The sequence below is a fragment of the Melanerpes formicivorus genome, unplaced genomic scaffold (genome assembly GCF_026170545.1).
Source record: "Melanerpes formicivorus ecotype bairdi unplaced genomic scaffold, bMelFor1.0.p_v2 SCAF_13, whole genome shotgun sequence".
NCBI lineage: Eukaryota > Metazoa > Chordata > Aves > Piciformes > Picidae > Melanerpes > Melanerpes formicivorus.
Window position 1 is genome coordinate 11104604 of NW_027142365.1, and position 12320 is coordinate 11116923.

At 44.9% G+C, this 12320-nt stretch overlaps 1 protein-coding gene across 11 annotated transcripts in view; it reads left to right on the forward strand.

Annotated features, from left to right (window-relative positions):
- ABI1 (abl interactor 1) overlaps nucleotides 1-12320 on the forward strand; it is a 71365-nt gene that overhangs the window by 56319 nt on the left and 2726 nt on the right. For 2 of the 11 annotated variants that reach the window (XM_068146077.1, XM_068146078.1), the window contains 4 exons: nucleotides 2079-2179; nucleotides 3292-3372; nucleotides 5016-5192; nucleotides 8185-8271. In XM_068146077.1, coding sequence (XP_068002178.1) covers nucleotides 2079-2179; nucleotides 3292-3372; nucleotides 5016-5192; nucleotides 8185-8271 — 446 coding nt within the window. The remainder of the gene's footprint in view (nucleotides 1-2078; nucleotides 2180-3291; nucleotides 3373-5015; nucleotides 5193-8184; nucleotides 8272-12320) is intronic. The other 9 variants (XM_068146079.1, XM_068146081.1, XM_068146082.1 and 6 more) reach the window with 6 other exon arrangements.

A 12320-nucleotide genomic window follows, 5' to 3' on the forward strand; every position in this document is an offset into this window, starting at 1 on the left:
CACAAAATAATTCAATGTAGTTAGAAATAAGAGTTCAGCTTATTTTTTTTACAGCCTTTATTTAGGTTTTTTTCTTTAGTGTCTTTTTAAACTCAGTAGGCAGTTAATCATGGTAGGTCACTAATGGGGGTTGAGAGAATATTTTGGACACAGTTGGTCATGAAATGCTGTCAGAACAAAACAACTTCCAAATCTGGCTGCAGCAAAAAATCTTGTTAATCTGTTTAGCTGGCTACTGTGAATGCTCCCTCCTCTTGTCTCACAAGGTTGTCTTTTATGTAGACTGCAGTTAGAAATTCAGCTGCAACCATGGTGACAAGATCAAGGTCTTCAGCAGACAGAACACTAATTTTGAAGGAATTATCTTGGCTTCCATTTCACATCACTGATTTGCTTTGTTGTAACACTGTTATTTTCATAAGATACATTTGAATGGTTTGTGCTTGACTCTTGACAGCACTGATTTGTGGCTACCCAGGAGTGGTAAATAGACTATAACCTTACTCAGGACTCTTTAATTAACATGGATGGGTTAAAGTAGTGTTTTGGCTTCAAAACATCTTGACTACTTAATTCTTTATGTTATCCATTTAATCCATGTAAATTCAAGCCTTGGCCTGAGGAGTGCTTTTGGATGAGAATAAGGATGGATTCTGCCTGAATCTTGATTCTTTGTCAGCTCCCTCAATGGAAGGAAGCGTTAAGGCCTCCAGAGGGACGTGTAGAAATGTTAGCCAGTAGTTCACTAGAAGCATGTGCTTCAAAAATCTATTGCTGGCCTTTAATGTGTCTCTCATGTAATGGTACATGGACCAATTGTTACCTGAGTGTACTTTTACCTTTCAGACTGTCTTAAAAATGAACTTCTCATACACAACAAGTGTGTGCATGGCTTGGGGAAGTGTGTTAAATACATAGGAAGTTATCCATACCATTCCCCACACCACACCTCATTTAGTTTATTGTGGCTTTCTCAGTTTAAAAGTTTTCAGTCCAAACAAATGTTCCTTCAACTGACAGTATAAATAATTATTTACAGTTTAGGCATGAACTCTTCCCAGCCCCACGTTATTACTTTGAATTAGAATAGAATAGAATTAACCAGGTTGGAAAATACCTTCGAGATCATTGAGTCTAACCTATCATCCAACACTATGTAATCAGCTAAACCATGGCACCAAGTGCCCCATCCAGTCTCTTCTTAAACACCTCCAGTGATGGTGACTCCACCACCTCCCTGGGCAGCCCATTCCAATGGCCAATCACTCTATGAAGAACTTCCTAACATCCAGCCTAAACCTCCCCTGGTGCAGCCTGAGACTGTGTCCTCTTGTTCTGTTGGTGGTTGCCTGGGAGAAGAGACCAACCCCCCACTTGGCTACAGCCTCCCTTCAAGTAGTTGTAGACAGCAGTAAGGTCTCCCCTGAGCCTCCTCTTCTCCAGGCTAAGCAACCCCAGCTCCCTCAGCCTCTCCTCACAGGGCTTTTGCTCCAAACCCCTCCCCAGCTTTGTTGCCCTTCTCTGGATAAGTTCCAGCAAGTCAACATCTTTCCTAAACTTAGGGGCCCAGAACTGGACACAGTCCTCAAGGTGTGGCCTAACCAGTGCTGAGTACAGGGGCAGAATGACTTCCCTGCTCCTGCTGGCCATGCTGTTCTTGATACACGCCAGGATGCCCTTGGCCTTTTTGGCCACCTGGGCACACTGCTGGCTCATGTTCAGCCTACTGTCAACCAGTACCCCCAGGTCCCTTTCTGCCTGGCCTTGAACTATTCCTGCAGATGTTACTCCATTGCCTAGAGCTGGTATGGCTGCTTACCTTTTTATTTTGTAAAGCATTTAATTAAACACTTTAAGCATAGTGATGTTTATGTTACCAGCTCAGCTAATTCCCTTTATTAGGAGAGTATTGCATCCAGACTTGATTAGCTGTGTGTAATTGTAGGTAGACACAGAGGCATTTTATAGGGGAATTTTCAGCAGTCTCTCTTAGGCTAGCAGAGCTCACACAAGCAGTGTGACTGTTGGGAGGCCCTTGCAGGAGATGCTGTGCTCACCCTTGTGCTCTTACCCCGCAGCGGCAGTAGTGGAGGAAGCGGCAGTCGAGAGAACAGCGGAAGCAGCAGTATTGGCATTCCCATTGCCGTGCCTACACCTTCACCACCAACCATCGGACCAGGTGTGTGGGGCTCCTCCGTGGGACCTTCAGCTGCAGTGTCAGCTGTTGGTGTTTGACTAAATACAATGGGGTAAAAACTCTCCTGAAGCACAATCCTGGTCAGGAGATCTCTTCTGAGTGATGAGGAACATCTAGAGTCTTAATTCTCTACCAAAAGTACTTGCAGAACAATCACTTACAGTGGATGGTTCAAACACTTTTTTACTGGTCCATGTTTTTTTCCAAGATAACCAAGGAGGGGAGGAGGTAGGAGAGATGTGTATCTTTTCAAAGCTTATTTTTAACTGCCTGTCTGCAATTTGGCATTTCTGGCTGCCCTGAGAAGCAGCAGCAGCAATGTACGTGTTTGATTGGAAATGTTGTCTTCTGAAATAGGCTAGCTTCACCATCTGCCAACGATGGTATGTACATGTTCTTCATTAAATAAAAGTCTTTACTGTGCATAGAATGCAGGAGATGACCCACAAAAAGACTGTTAGTGGTAGAATTCAGGCTTATCCATGGGTGTTAATGCTACAGTTACAGGTCTGAAGTTGCTAAACAATGATGGAGCTCATGGAGAGAGCAAAGCTGGTGTACATAAGACAGCTCAGCAATGGAAAAGAACCAGGCAGGATCCCTTTTCACCACTTGTCATCCAAGTTTGACAAGACTTCACTTCCTTATGCACATGTAGGCTTTCCCTTCCTACCTGTTTGTGACCCTGCAGTGGTACAAATAGGCAGGAAATTTTGCTGTTGTCTGGCATCCCATAAAAATCAGTGGGAATAAAGTTCTGCAGGTACAGAGCCTTGTGTGGCATCAGAGCCTGAATTTCACAGTATAACTTAGGTTGGAAAGGACCTCGAGGATCAGTTCACAGAATCACCAAGGTTGGAAGAGACCTCCAAGATCACCAAGTCCAACCCATCACCACAGACCTCATGACTAAACCATGGCACCAGTTGCCAGAAGCTGAGTTTCTGTGATTATTTGGAAAGCCTATCACGTGCACCTCCTTCCTTATTTGTTTGGGTTTTTTGGTTTATGTGGATCTTTTAAAATCTTATTTATTTCTTTTTTTAAAAAAAATAAGTATCTGGCCTAATTGGGAATATAAACTATTTTATTAGCACACATTTCTGTTCCTCCTCCTCCTGGAGCCCCACCAGCACCACCACTGCCACCACCTCTCCCGATGGGCAGTCTGATAGGTGAGACTCGTGTCAGTGCTGCAGTGATCGCAGCCACGCTGCATAATCAATAATCATCTCTTCCTAATGGACTTAGTCAAGGGTGTTTCTCCTTCTCTAGTGGGGTCTACTTGATTTTTTTTAATACAAAAAGTTGCTCTGGGATTAATTTTGTTTGTTTGTTTTTAAACAAATCTAATCTCCACTAATTTCCTGTGGTTAAAGCCTCTGAAGGTACGGGGAAAAGGTTGCCAGTTGCTTGAAATCTCTGTTTGCAATAGAGCAAAGATCCAACTAGCATGGTCTAGAAGAGCTCAACATCAGCTTGACTATTAATATTCAGTCCTATCAATCCTGCAGCTGAAACTAAGCCACAGCAGTTTCACTCTGGATTAAAACTGGTAGCTGCCATGTGGGGTAATTGTGTGGGAGTGAGGTGGCTGAGAAGCAGAAGTGGCTGTCACGGTGGCTTGGGTTTGATTCTGTAACGCTGCAGGCAGCAAATTGCAAGACTTGAGGATGTGAGCTAAGAGCTGTTGAAAAACTGCTTCAAGCGTTGCATACAGCTGTTGGGATGGGATCTAAAAGCAATACTTTTCAAAATAGGCAGGAAAAAATACCCCACCCTTTCCTATCACGGGCTGAGGACAGCATTCATTGATTGTGTCATGAAGCTGACTTTGGAGGCTTTGACCCACGTAACTTTTTGCACTTTCACTTACTGAAGCATTAAGTGAAAGTGGCTTTGGATAGCAGTAGAGCACTGCAAACTTCTGATCCCACACTGTGCATACCTCTGTGTGTGTGTACATTTTGGGATATATATTATATGTTGATGTAAGATATATGCATAGTTACAGAAAAGCACAACACAAGTGACTGCAAAGCCCTTTTTGTATTTAAAAGTTGCCTTGATCCATGTGACCTCACCGTGTGAGATTGGTTAAGTTTGCAATGTGTAACTCTTGCCTCTGCCTGTAGGGAGGCAATCCAAAGGAGAACTTCAGTTGTTTTATTAACCTTGAAGTTTGTGCAGCAAGCATGTGGAAGGTACAAGGTTGCTCATCCCGAAGAAGGAGTGATGTCTTGCTGTCAGCTGGCCCTGGTGATGCTGATTTCTTAGTAAAGATTCCAGCAGTATGAAGGCGCAGCAAGCAAATATGATTGATAAATGTGCCAGGTGTCTGAAGCTTATGACACTGGTGGTACTATTTTGGTAGAGTGTCTTTCTATATCAGACTGGAGACGAGTTCTGCTTCACAATGGGAAAACATTTGTTTTGAGTGGAATGCGGGCTGCTCTTTTGTTTGTTTGGGTTTTTCCCCCCTGTGTGCTTTTTAATAAAGGGCATTGCATGTAGAATAATTGAGATATGCTTGGGACTTGGAAGCTGATTTGATTTTCGAGTCCAATCCAGTCTCTCAAAGCAGTCCCCAGCATTTCTCAAATGCCCTTTATATAACTGTTGGTTTATGGGTGCTTTTCTGTGTTATTGATTATTACAGGGATGTTTGTTTTCTGTTCAGCTCCTCTTACTGGCCTTCAATTACTGGAGACCTGTAATCAAATATTTCCCAGGTTTGGGGCTTTTTTTTTCTGCATTCTGTCCCAAGTGATGCTCTGCTTAAGTCTCTTCCTTGGTTCCTCTGGCTAATACTTTTCAGCTGCTCCGGGCTCAGCTCCTGGTTCCCAGTATGGCACAATGACCAGGCAAATCTCGCGACACAACTCTACCACTTCTTCAGCATCTTCTGGTGGATACAGACGGAACCCTTCTGTGACTGCCCCATTTTCTGCTCAACCTCATGTTAATGGCGGGCCTCTTTATTCTCAAAACTCAAGTAAGCTTCTGAGCTCTGAAATCACCCACTGTTTTGAGCAAAATGATTGTACAAGCATGCATGGCATTTTAATTCATTTATGAAGAGCATCAATCAGATTACTGCTTTCTTTCCCAAAATAGAAGGAAAAACAAACAAGTAAAACCATGTTGGAGTTGTGCAGTGATTGCACTCTATGCAATTACACTGTTTTCCCCTCTGATTTATTTGCTGTTACTCATGACAAGAAATTATTATGATTGCCTGTCTAATTATAGGCACGTTATACTTAACATTTCAGGTGTGCTGAATAAACTAAAACCAGATTTTTTTTGCAGGAGACCTAATATGGTTGTAGTGCAGTCCCTCCACTGCTGGGCTAGTGGCAAGAGAGCACTGTCAGAGCACAGGGCTCGTGTAACAAAATTTTTCCACTGCACAGATCCTCCCTGTCTCTGTCTCTTTCCTAAGTCCTTTCCTGACTCTAAGTTTGTCCTTTGTTCTTAGTTTTGACTTGACTGTTCAAGAGCAGCTCAGTCTCTCTCTTTTTAGCAAACCTCTATTTCCTCAGTAGTAGTAATATAGATGGAGATGAATGAGAGAAGGGATGGAAGCCATAGGCAAGTGAGCAGGTTTTAGTGAGCAGGAGCCCACCTACCTTACAGGGCAAATGAGGTTCGCTGCAAAAGAAGGGTCTAGCTGAACATTGGCAGAAAGCTGTTTCTGTCTGGAAACACCTTCCTTGCTGTTTCCATACATTTTGACCAGCTACACATAGAGAAGTGATAGTTCTCTGATGGATTCCGGTGGTGTTCTTCACTGTGCCAACTCTTCAAACTTCAGAGGGACACTTCCCTTTAAAAAAGAAGTGATGCTTGGGCTGAAGATAATTCTGGACCAGTGATTGCTGATGCTTTAGGAAAGAATGCATAGGAAATGTTGGGGACACTGAGGTGAAGAGTGTTCTCAGTGTTTTACAAGTATGACATTTATCAGAAGCGTTTTTATATGCAGCCACAGTGCCTCTCTTTGTTTTTTACTTCTCCCAGTCCTGATTTTCCTCTCATTTTCTCTCACCCACTCTGGCCCTCCATTTTCCTCCTCACTCTTTTATTTTTTTCCCCACTCCAGATTCATTCACCCTACCAACAGAAACTCCTTCCTGTTTGAACGGTTGGTGAATAAGCAGGACTTTAAAGTTCTGGCAGTAGTTCAGTTCGGTGCTCTGCACACCACCGGTTCTCAACATTTCTATTGCTTCAAAGCAATTTTTTGCTCAAATGCAGGTGCTGTTCCTTAACCCAGCCTCTCTGATGTTTTCAAAATACTGATTGTCAGCATTATTACTGTATTTTTTTTTCCCCCCAACAGTATTTTGATGAATGTGGTTTTCTGCTTTAAGCTGGTTTTCTCTGTTTCTGTAACTGGTGATTTTCAATTATTTTATATTTATTTTTAGTTTAAATTCTGCTGTCTTGACACTGAACCCAGGTCCCCTGTTCCTTATGGTTTTCATGCTAACAATTGCCTTTTTTTTTTTTTCCCCCCTCTTAGATGGTAACTTCAGTTTTGTGAGAAACCTCTTTGTTCTCCTCCTTTTATTGATCGTTTCTTCCATGCAGTTTATTTGGTTATTTGGTTTTTGTAATGAACTAAATGCTCCATTTTTTTTTTTTCCTTTTGTTCATCAAGCATTAATCTTAGTTATGGCTTTATTTAAAACTGTTGCTTACTTGGAAGTGCAGAACCTCTTTCAAATTTGGTTCCAACTGGATTAGCCTGCTCAATTCCCACCTTCACGGGAATTTGTCTGCTTCAAGTGCAGGAGAAATTCCACTGGGGGGGGGGGGGGGGGGCTTGGCTGGGCTTTTTAATCTCCCCTCCCACAACACCCCACTTCATGGGGAAACACCCTGCCAGAGCTGATAACTTGGAATGGCATGATGGCATGGTTGGAGAGGACATGCCTCCTTCCTACCTGCAGAGGGGAGAGCTGAGCATCTCAGCTGTCAGCCCAGCATCTCTGGGCGCTGGTGCCATGTGTGTGCTATCTTATTCCTCACCCAATAGGTGCAAACTTCAGAGAGGACCAACTTGCAAGTGCTTCCTGGGAAGCTCTGAGTGCTGTGTAGTGAGCTGTAGCTGTTGAAGCCTTTGCCAGCCTCTTAGGCTGCTGAGTGCCTATTAACCACAGAGGACTTAATTTAGTATCATAGTATCAGTCAGGGTTGGAAGGGACCACAAGGATCAACTAGTTCCAACCCCCCTGCCAGGGCGCCCCAACCACCTCCCTGGACAACCTCCCTGGACAATTTAAAATAAAGCTCTGTTCTGCTGTAAGCCCATCTGGCTTTCCTACCAACAAGCAACAAGGTGCCTTTTTCTATGCAAGACAAAGCCAGTAAGGCCACCCCAACAGAACAAGACTATAGGAGGTGCTCTCTGTGTGGAGATGAAGCATTGATGCTGCAGTCTTGGTTCCCTTGTACAGTACCTGTTAGGGCTGCTTTGCTGCACTCCTTGTAACTGCTCTGGTCTTGTTTCAGAGGAGTCCTGAATCCTGCAGAACATCACCTCTGCCTCTAGGATTGTGCTTTTAAAAGAGAACTGCTAAGTTTGAGCAATCCTCATTTGGCAGCAAGATGTTTTGTGTGCTCCCCAAGTGAAGCAAGTGCCTTTACCCTTCACGCCCCGGCCCCACCTCCCCACCCTGTGAGCCTCCAGACACAGCCTGCAGTCAGCTTTTCACTCAGCTGAACCCAGGGGCACGCTTTGCTCTTTGGTCCTCTATTGGCTAACCACAAATTCAGCCTTGTTGGAAACACAAGCTTGAAGAAGGTTCTTCCCTGTGCGTGTTCTTGTTGTTCTTGACACGCTGTGTGTTGTGGTCCTCGTTACTGACGGCTGCTTTTGTTTGTTCCCTTTTTTTTTTCCCCCTTCTTTTTTTCTTTTCCTTTTTCCTTTGTCTGTTTGACTTTCCCCAATATGGGGGGTGTGTGTGTGTTGCTACCAGTTTCTATTGCTCCACCCCCTCCCCCTATGCCTCAGTTGACTCCACAGATACCTCTCACAGGCTTCGTGGCCAGGGTGCAGGAAAACAGTAAGTTTGGACAAGCCGAGCTGTTAAAGGGGTAGAGCCTACTTTCTTCTAGCATGCATGGCTGGCAAGTCAGACTCTTATTTTGTTTCCTTTTCCAGAAGCTAATACCATCTTGCATTCTAGTGTCAATATGCTATTGGAGCTGAAGGGCACACTCTTCAATATTTTATAACACATGCATGATTGTTACTGACCCATTTTAAGTTCTGAACTGCAAATTTATTCTAGAAACACAGTGTGAAATGTGGGGCATATGTTTGGTGTGAATATAGAAATGTGTCTTAATTAAAAACATATTAATTTCTTGTTGAATTATCCTGCCTGAGACTTTTGCACCAGAGGTAGTTGGTTTAGTTTGTGTTAGCAAGGCTTGCTTGTGTAGGTTGTCAGAATCTCTGCTGCGTAACCACTGGGTTCAATGCTGCAGCTGCACACTGCAGTCTTACAGTCTGCTGCCCTTACCAAGGAGCTTGGAAGATTCTTCTTCTCTCAGCAGCCTTTCATTCTCCATTTCTGTGTGTTCTTTAGCCAGATTTGCCTCCTGAGCGTGCAGCTTAGCTCTGTCAGGTTTGTGAGGGAAGTGCTTGCTCCTTGGCCAGGCTCTGTGCTGCAGGGTGTTCCACACTGGTAACTCTGCTCTCACCCTCACTGCTTGATTCCTTCCAGGGCAGTGTTACTGCCCCCAGTGCTAGAGCAGCTGTAAAGTTGTGTTCTGTATCTGGGGACGTCTTTACTGCAGGAGGACAGTGCAGTTCTGTAATCACCAGAATGAGGGGACATGAAGGAAGCCTGAAATGCTTTTGAAGTTTCTGGGAACCACAGTGAAGCTTGCTAGGATCTCAGGAGCTGCTGCTGTGTAATAGCTACATATCCCCAGCATGCATTTAGGGCCCCCACCCCTGCCTAGTACTGCTGTTCAGATTCCCATTAGAGCTTTTAATTGGTCATATTCTGGGTATATTCCCCTAGAGGCAGGAGGCTTCTCTCTGGTTCTTACTGGAAAAGGAGGTATTTTGGTGTTGTGGTAGGTAAATAGCAAGAATGATATGCCACAAAACTCTGCTGTGAGCCTTTCCAAAATGCAAAGTGCAGGGGGAATTCTAAAGATGGAGATTACAGAATGCCTTCACTTGCAGATAAACTTGGGAGAACTGACACCTGCTTCTGAATTGCTCTAAGTATTGTCCTTCTGGAGTTAACACAGCCCTTGGGAGAGCGGAGGTGGAAGGGACAGACTGATTCGTGTGTGCCACAGCAAGATGCCAGCTGACTTGTGAATGAGGCTGCAGCAAAACCAGCTGAAGCTTGAAAATATGGTCTTAGGAATGGTTTTCTTTCTTTCAACAGTCCCTTGGGTTTGAAAGTTATATAAGGAGTATGGCTTGGAGCTGCTGCTGCTGCCTCGGTTTGGGGGCAGGGATGTGTGGCAGCCTGTGTGTGTGCTCAGCAGAGCTGCCTGCAGAGGCTGCTCTTGAGGTTTGCCATTGGGTGCTAGACTGTCAGCTGTAGGGGGAGTGGAGCTAGGGAGGGTGGGTAAGGCTTATCTTTTCCTTTTCACAAAGATCTGGGGGTTTGGAAAGCAGCATCCTCTACTCTGTGTGTCTCTTTCAGAGGCGCTCAGAGGCCCTGGGAACTGTGCTCACCTATTCTTTTTCCTGCGCCCTCTGCCCAAACTGTGGCTGTCTTCTTCAGAGAGGTTTTCCAGTGTGTCTGGTGCCCAGGGACAACTGATTGGAGGCAAATTGCTGTCCTGTCACACTCCATCCTTTCACAAGGAGTCTGCTAGTCCCCTTTAAAGATCAGAGATGTGAATACAAGCAAGAGAAGATGCCTCAGCTTGGAGCTGTATAAATACTGGTCCTTCTCCCCTTTTCATTTAGTATGGTGTTCTGTATGCTTTTTTTATGCTTCCTTAGGATAAGTAATTCTCTTGGACAGACTGCCTGGTTTAGGTCTAGAACCAGGAGAAGTCTAGGTTAAAAACCAAGAGGCAGGGAGATACTTCCATGGGCTGGCATTGTCTGATTTTCTGTTCCATTCTCTCCCCTTGTTTCAATGTGAAGTTGAACTGTTTTAAATGTTTCCCATAAAGTGTGCAGTTTCTGCATTGCATCTGAGCTAGGATATGTGTTGGCACTTTCACACTTGCATTTCCTGCCCTCTTTTCTTCTTCTCAAACAAGCAGCTTCATTGTTGAATAAATACAACTTTTTGCATTTCTTAAGGTAAGGAGCTCTCAAAGGCTTGTTTCCACACTAGTTTGTTGGGTTTTTTCCTCCTGGCTGCAGACAGAAATTAAGGGGAGAAACACATTTTGTGAAAGATGTGCCAAAACTCCTGCACAAAACCAATCCATTCATGAACAGTGTGGTCACATGGCTGTGGTGGCTTACTGAAGCCTGCCTATGAGTGCTGTTCAGTAACAGGGGCAAGACGTGGCACTCACTTGGCCAAAGGCTTTGTTAGTCTGCCTCCAAGTGACATAAGTGGCCTCTGTGTGGGACAGGAATCACTGACAGTGTCTTACTGCTGGAGAGAGCTGTGTGCTATAAGCTCAACTGATGAAGTGGAAGAGGAGCTGTGCTTGCAGGTGAAAGCAAGGGGTAGAGAGCAGGCTGGGTGCCAGGGCTGAGGCAGCCTTTGCCCCAGCACTTCCTGCTGACCTCTGCCCCCCTCAGAGTACCAGGTTTGATTTCCACTACACCAGCACAACCAGCGTGACTCAGCTAGGACACAGGAGATATGCTCAAGCCCCTTGTCAGGGGCATTTGGCTAGAGTGCAAAGGTTAGGCACTGCTGGAGTAGTGGCCAGGTGAAAGTAAGGGTAAGAAAGCAAGCAGAAACCCACTTCTAATCTCCTGTGTCATTGTAACTAGCAGCAGCTAAAGCTTCACTCAGTGGTGCTCTTTCCTTGCTGTGCATCTTGGCTCTTATCTCAAAATTACTGTCATGTGCTGGGACTCCATGTTCTGGAGCATGTGCCCAGCCTGATGGCTCCTTGCAGCCAAAGCCTTTCTAGAGCAGTGGCTTTCAGCCTTTGTTTTCAGTGTGCAGACTCCCGCATCTGTTGTAATTAAAGCTGTCTTGCTACGTAACAGAGTTGAGCTCAATTACAGTAGCTTCCTTCCAGAAACTTCTGTCTTGGTAGTGCTTACAGCTAGGTCTGTGTGTAGTGGGTCAGTTTCAAGAAAAGGTTAAGTGACTTGATGTCTGATGACATCTGAGCTGCCTTCCCTCTCCTTTGCTGTCAGCTGCAGTCAACATTACTGAGAACTGATCTGGTAGACTGATTTGAAGAGTGACTTGTACCATAACACCTTTCTCTTTCTCTTTCCCCAAGCAACTTGTAATTGTGCTGATTGCAGAATCTCAGGGTGGGAATTGGGCATTTTGGATTATACACTGAATTCCTTCAGCACTTCTTCCCCAAGAGCAGCAGCTGCCTGTTGTAGTTTTCCATTTATTAACGGAATCCTGGATGTGTGCACACACAGAGGCTAGTCTGCAAGATAAGGATCTGTACACCAGTTTTCTTCTGCAGAAGGATTACTTGGCTGCTCTTACCTGGTTAAACCTCAAACATGAGGCTCCTTTTTTTATGATGCACACCAGATCTTTTGATTCCCTTAATGCTAGCTTTGAGAGAGAAGGCAACCAAGGAAGCAGTGGTCAGAAATAATGATTTTTATAGCCAAAGGATTTGTTACAAAATACTCAAGCTGCTGGCCCAACCCAGAGGCCCGTTGCTGCCTGGCTCAGAGGGTGCCACTCGGAGTCCTCCCATAGCTAACCGCTGCAGCTCGCCCCTCAGCGCATGGGCGTCGGGGCAGGACCTCTCCTGCTGCTGGTGTTGAGCTTTGCCCTGCAGCATGTGCTTTGACTCCTAGCATTTCTACATAGATCTGACCCCTCACTAATAACAAATGTAGCTCTGTGTGTTGTAGCTCTTAATACAAAGGCTCTGTTTCTAATCGGTGCATGGTACTCTAGTGCATGCTGTGTGTGGTGTCCCCCCACCCCTTCTATTTGCAGTGCACAGCCCCAGGTTT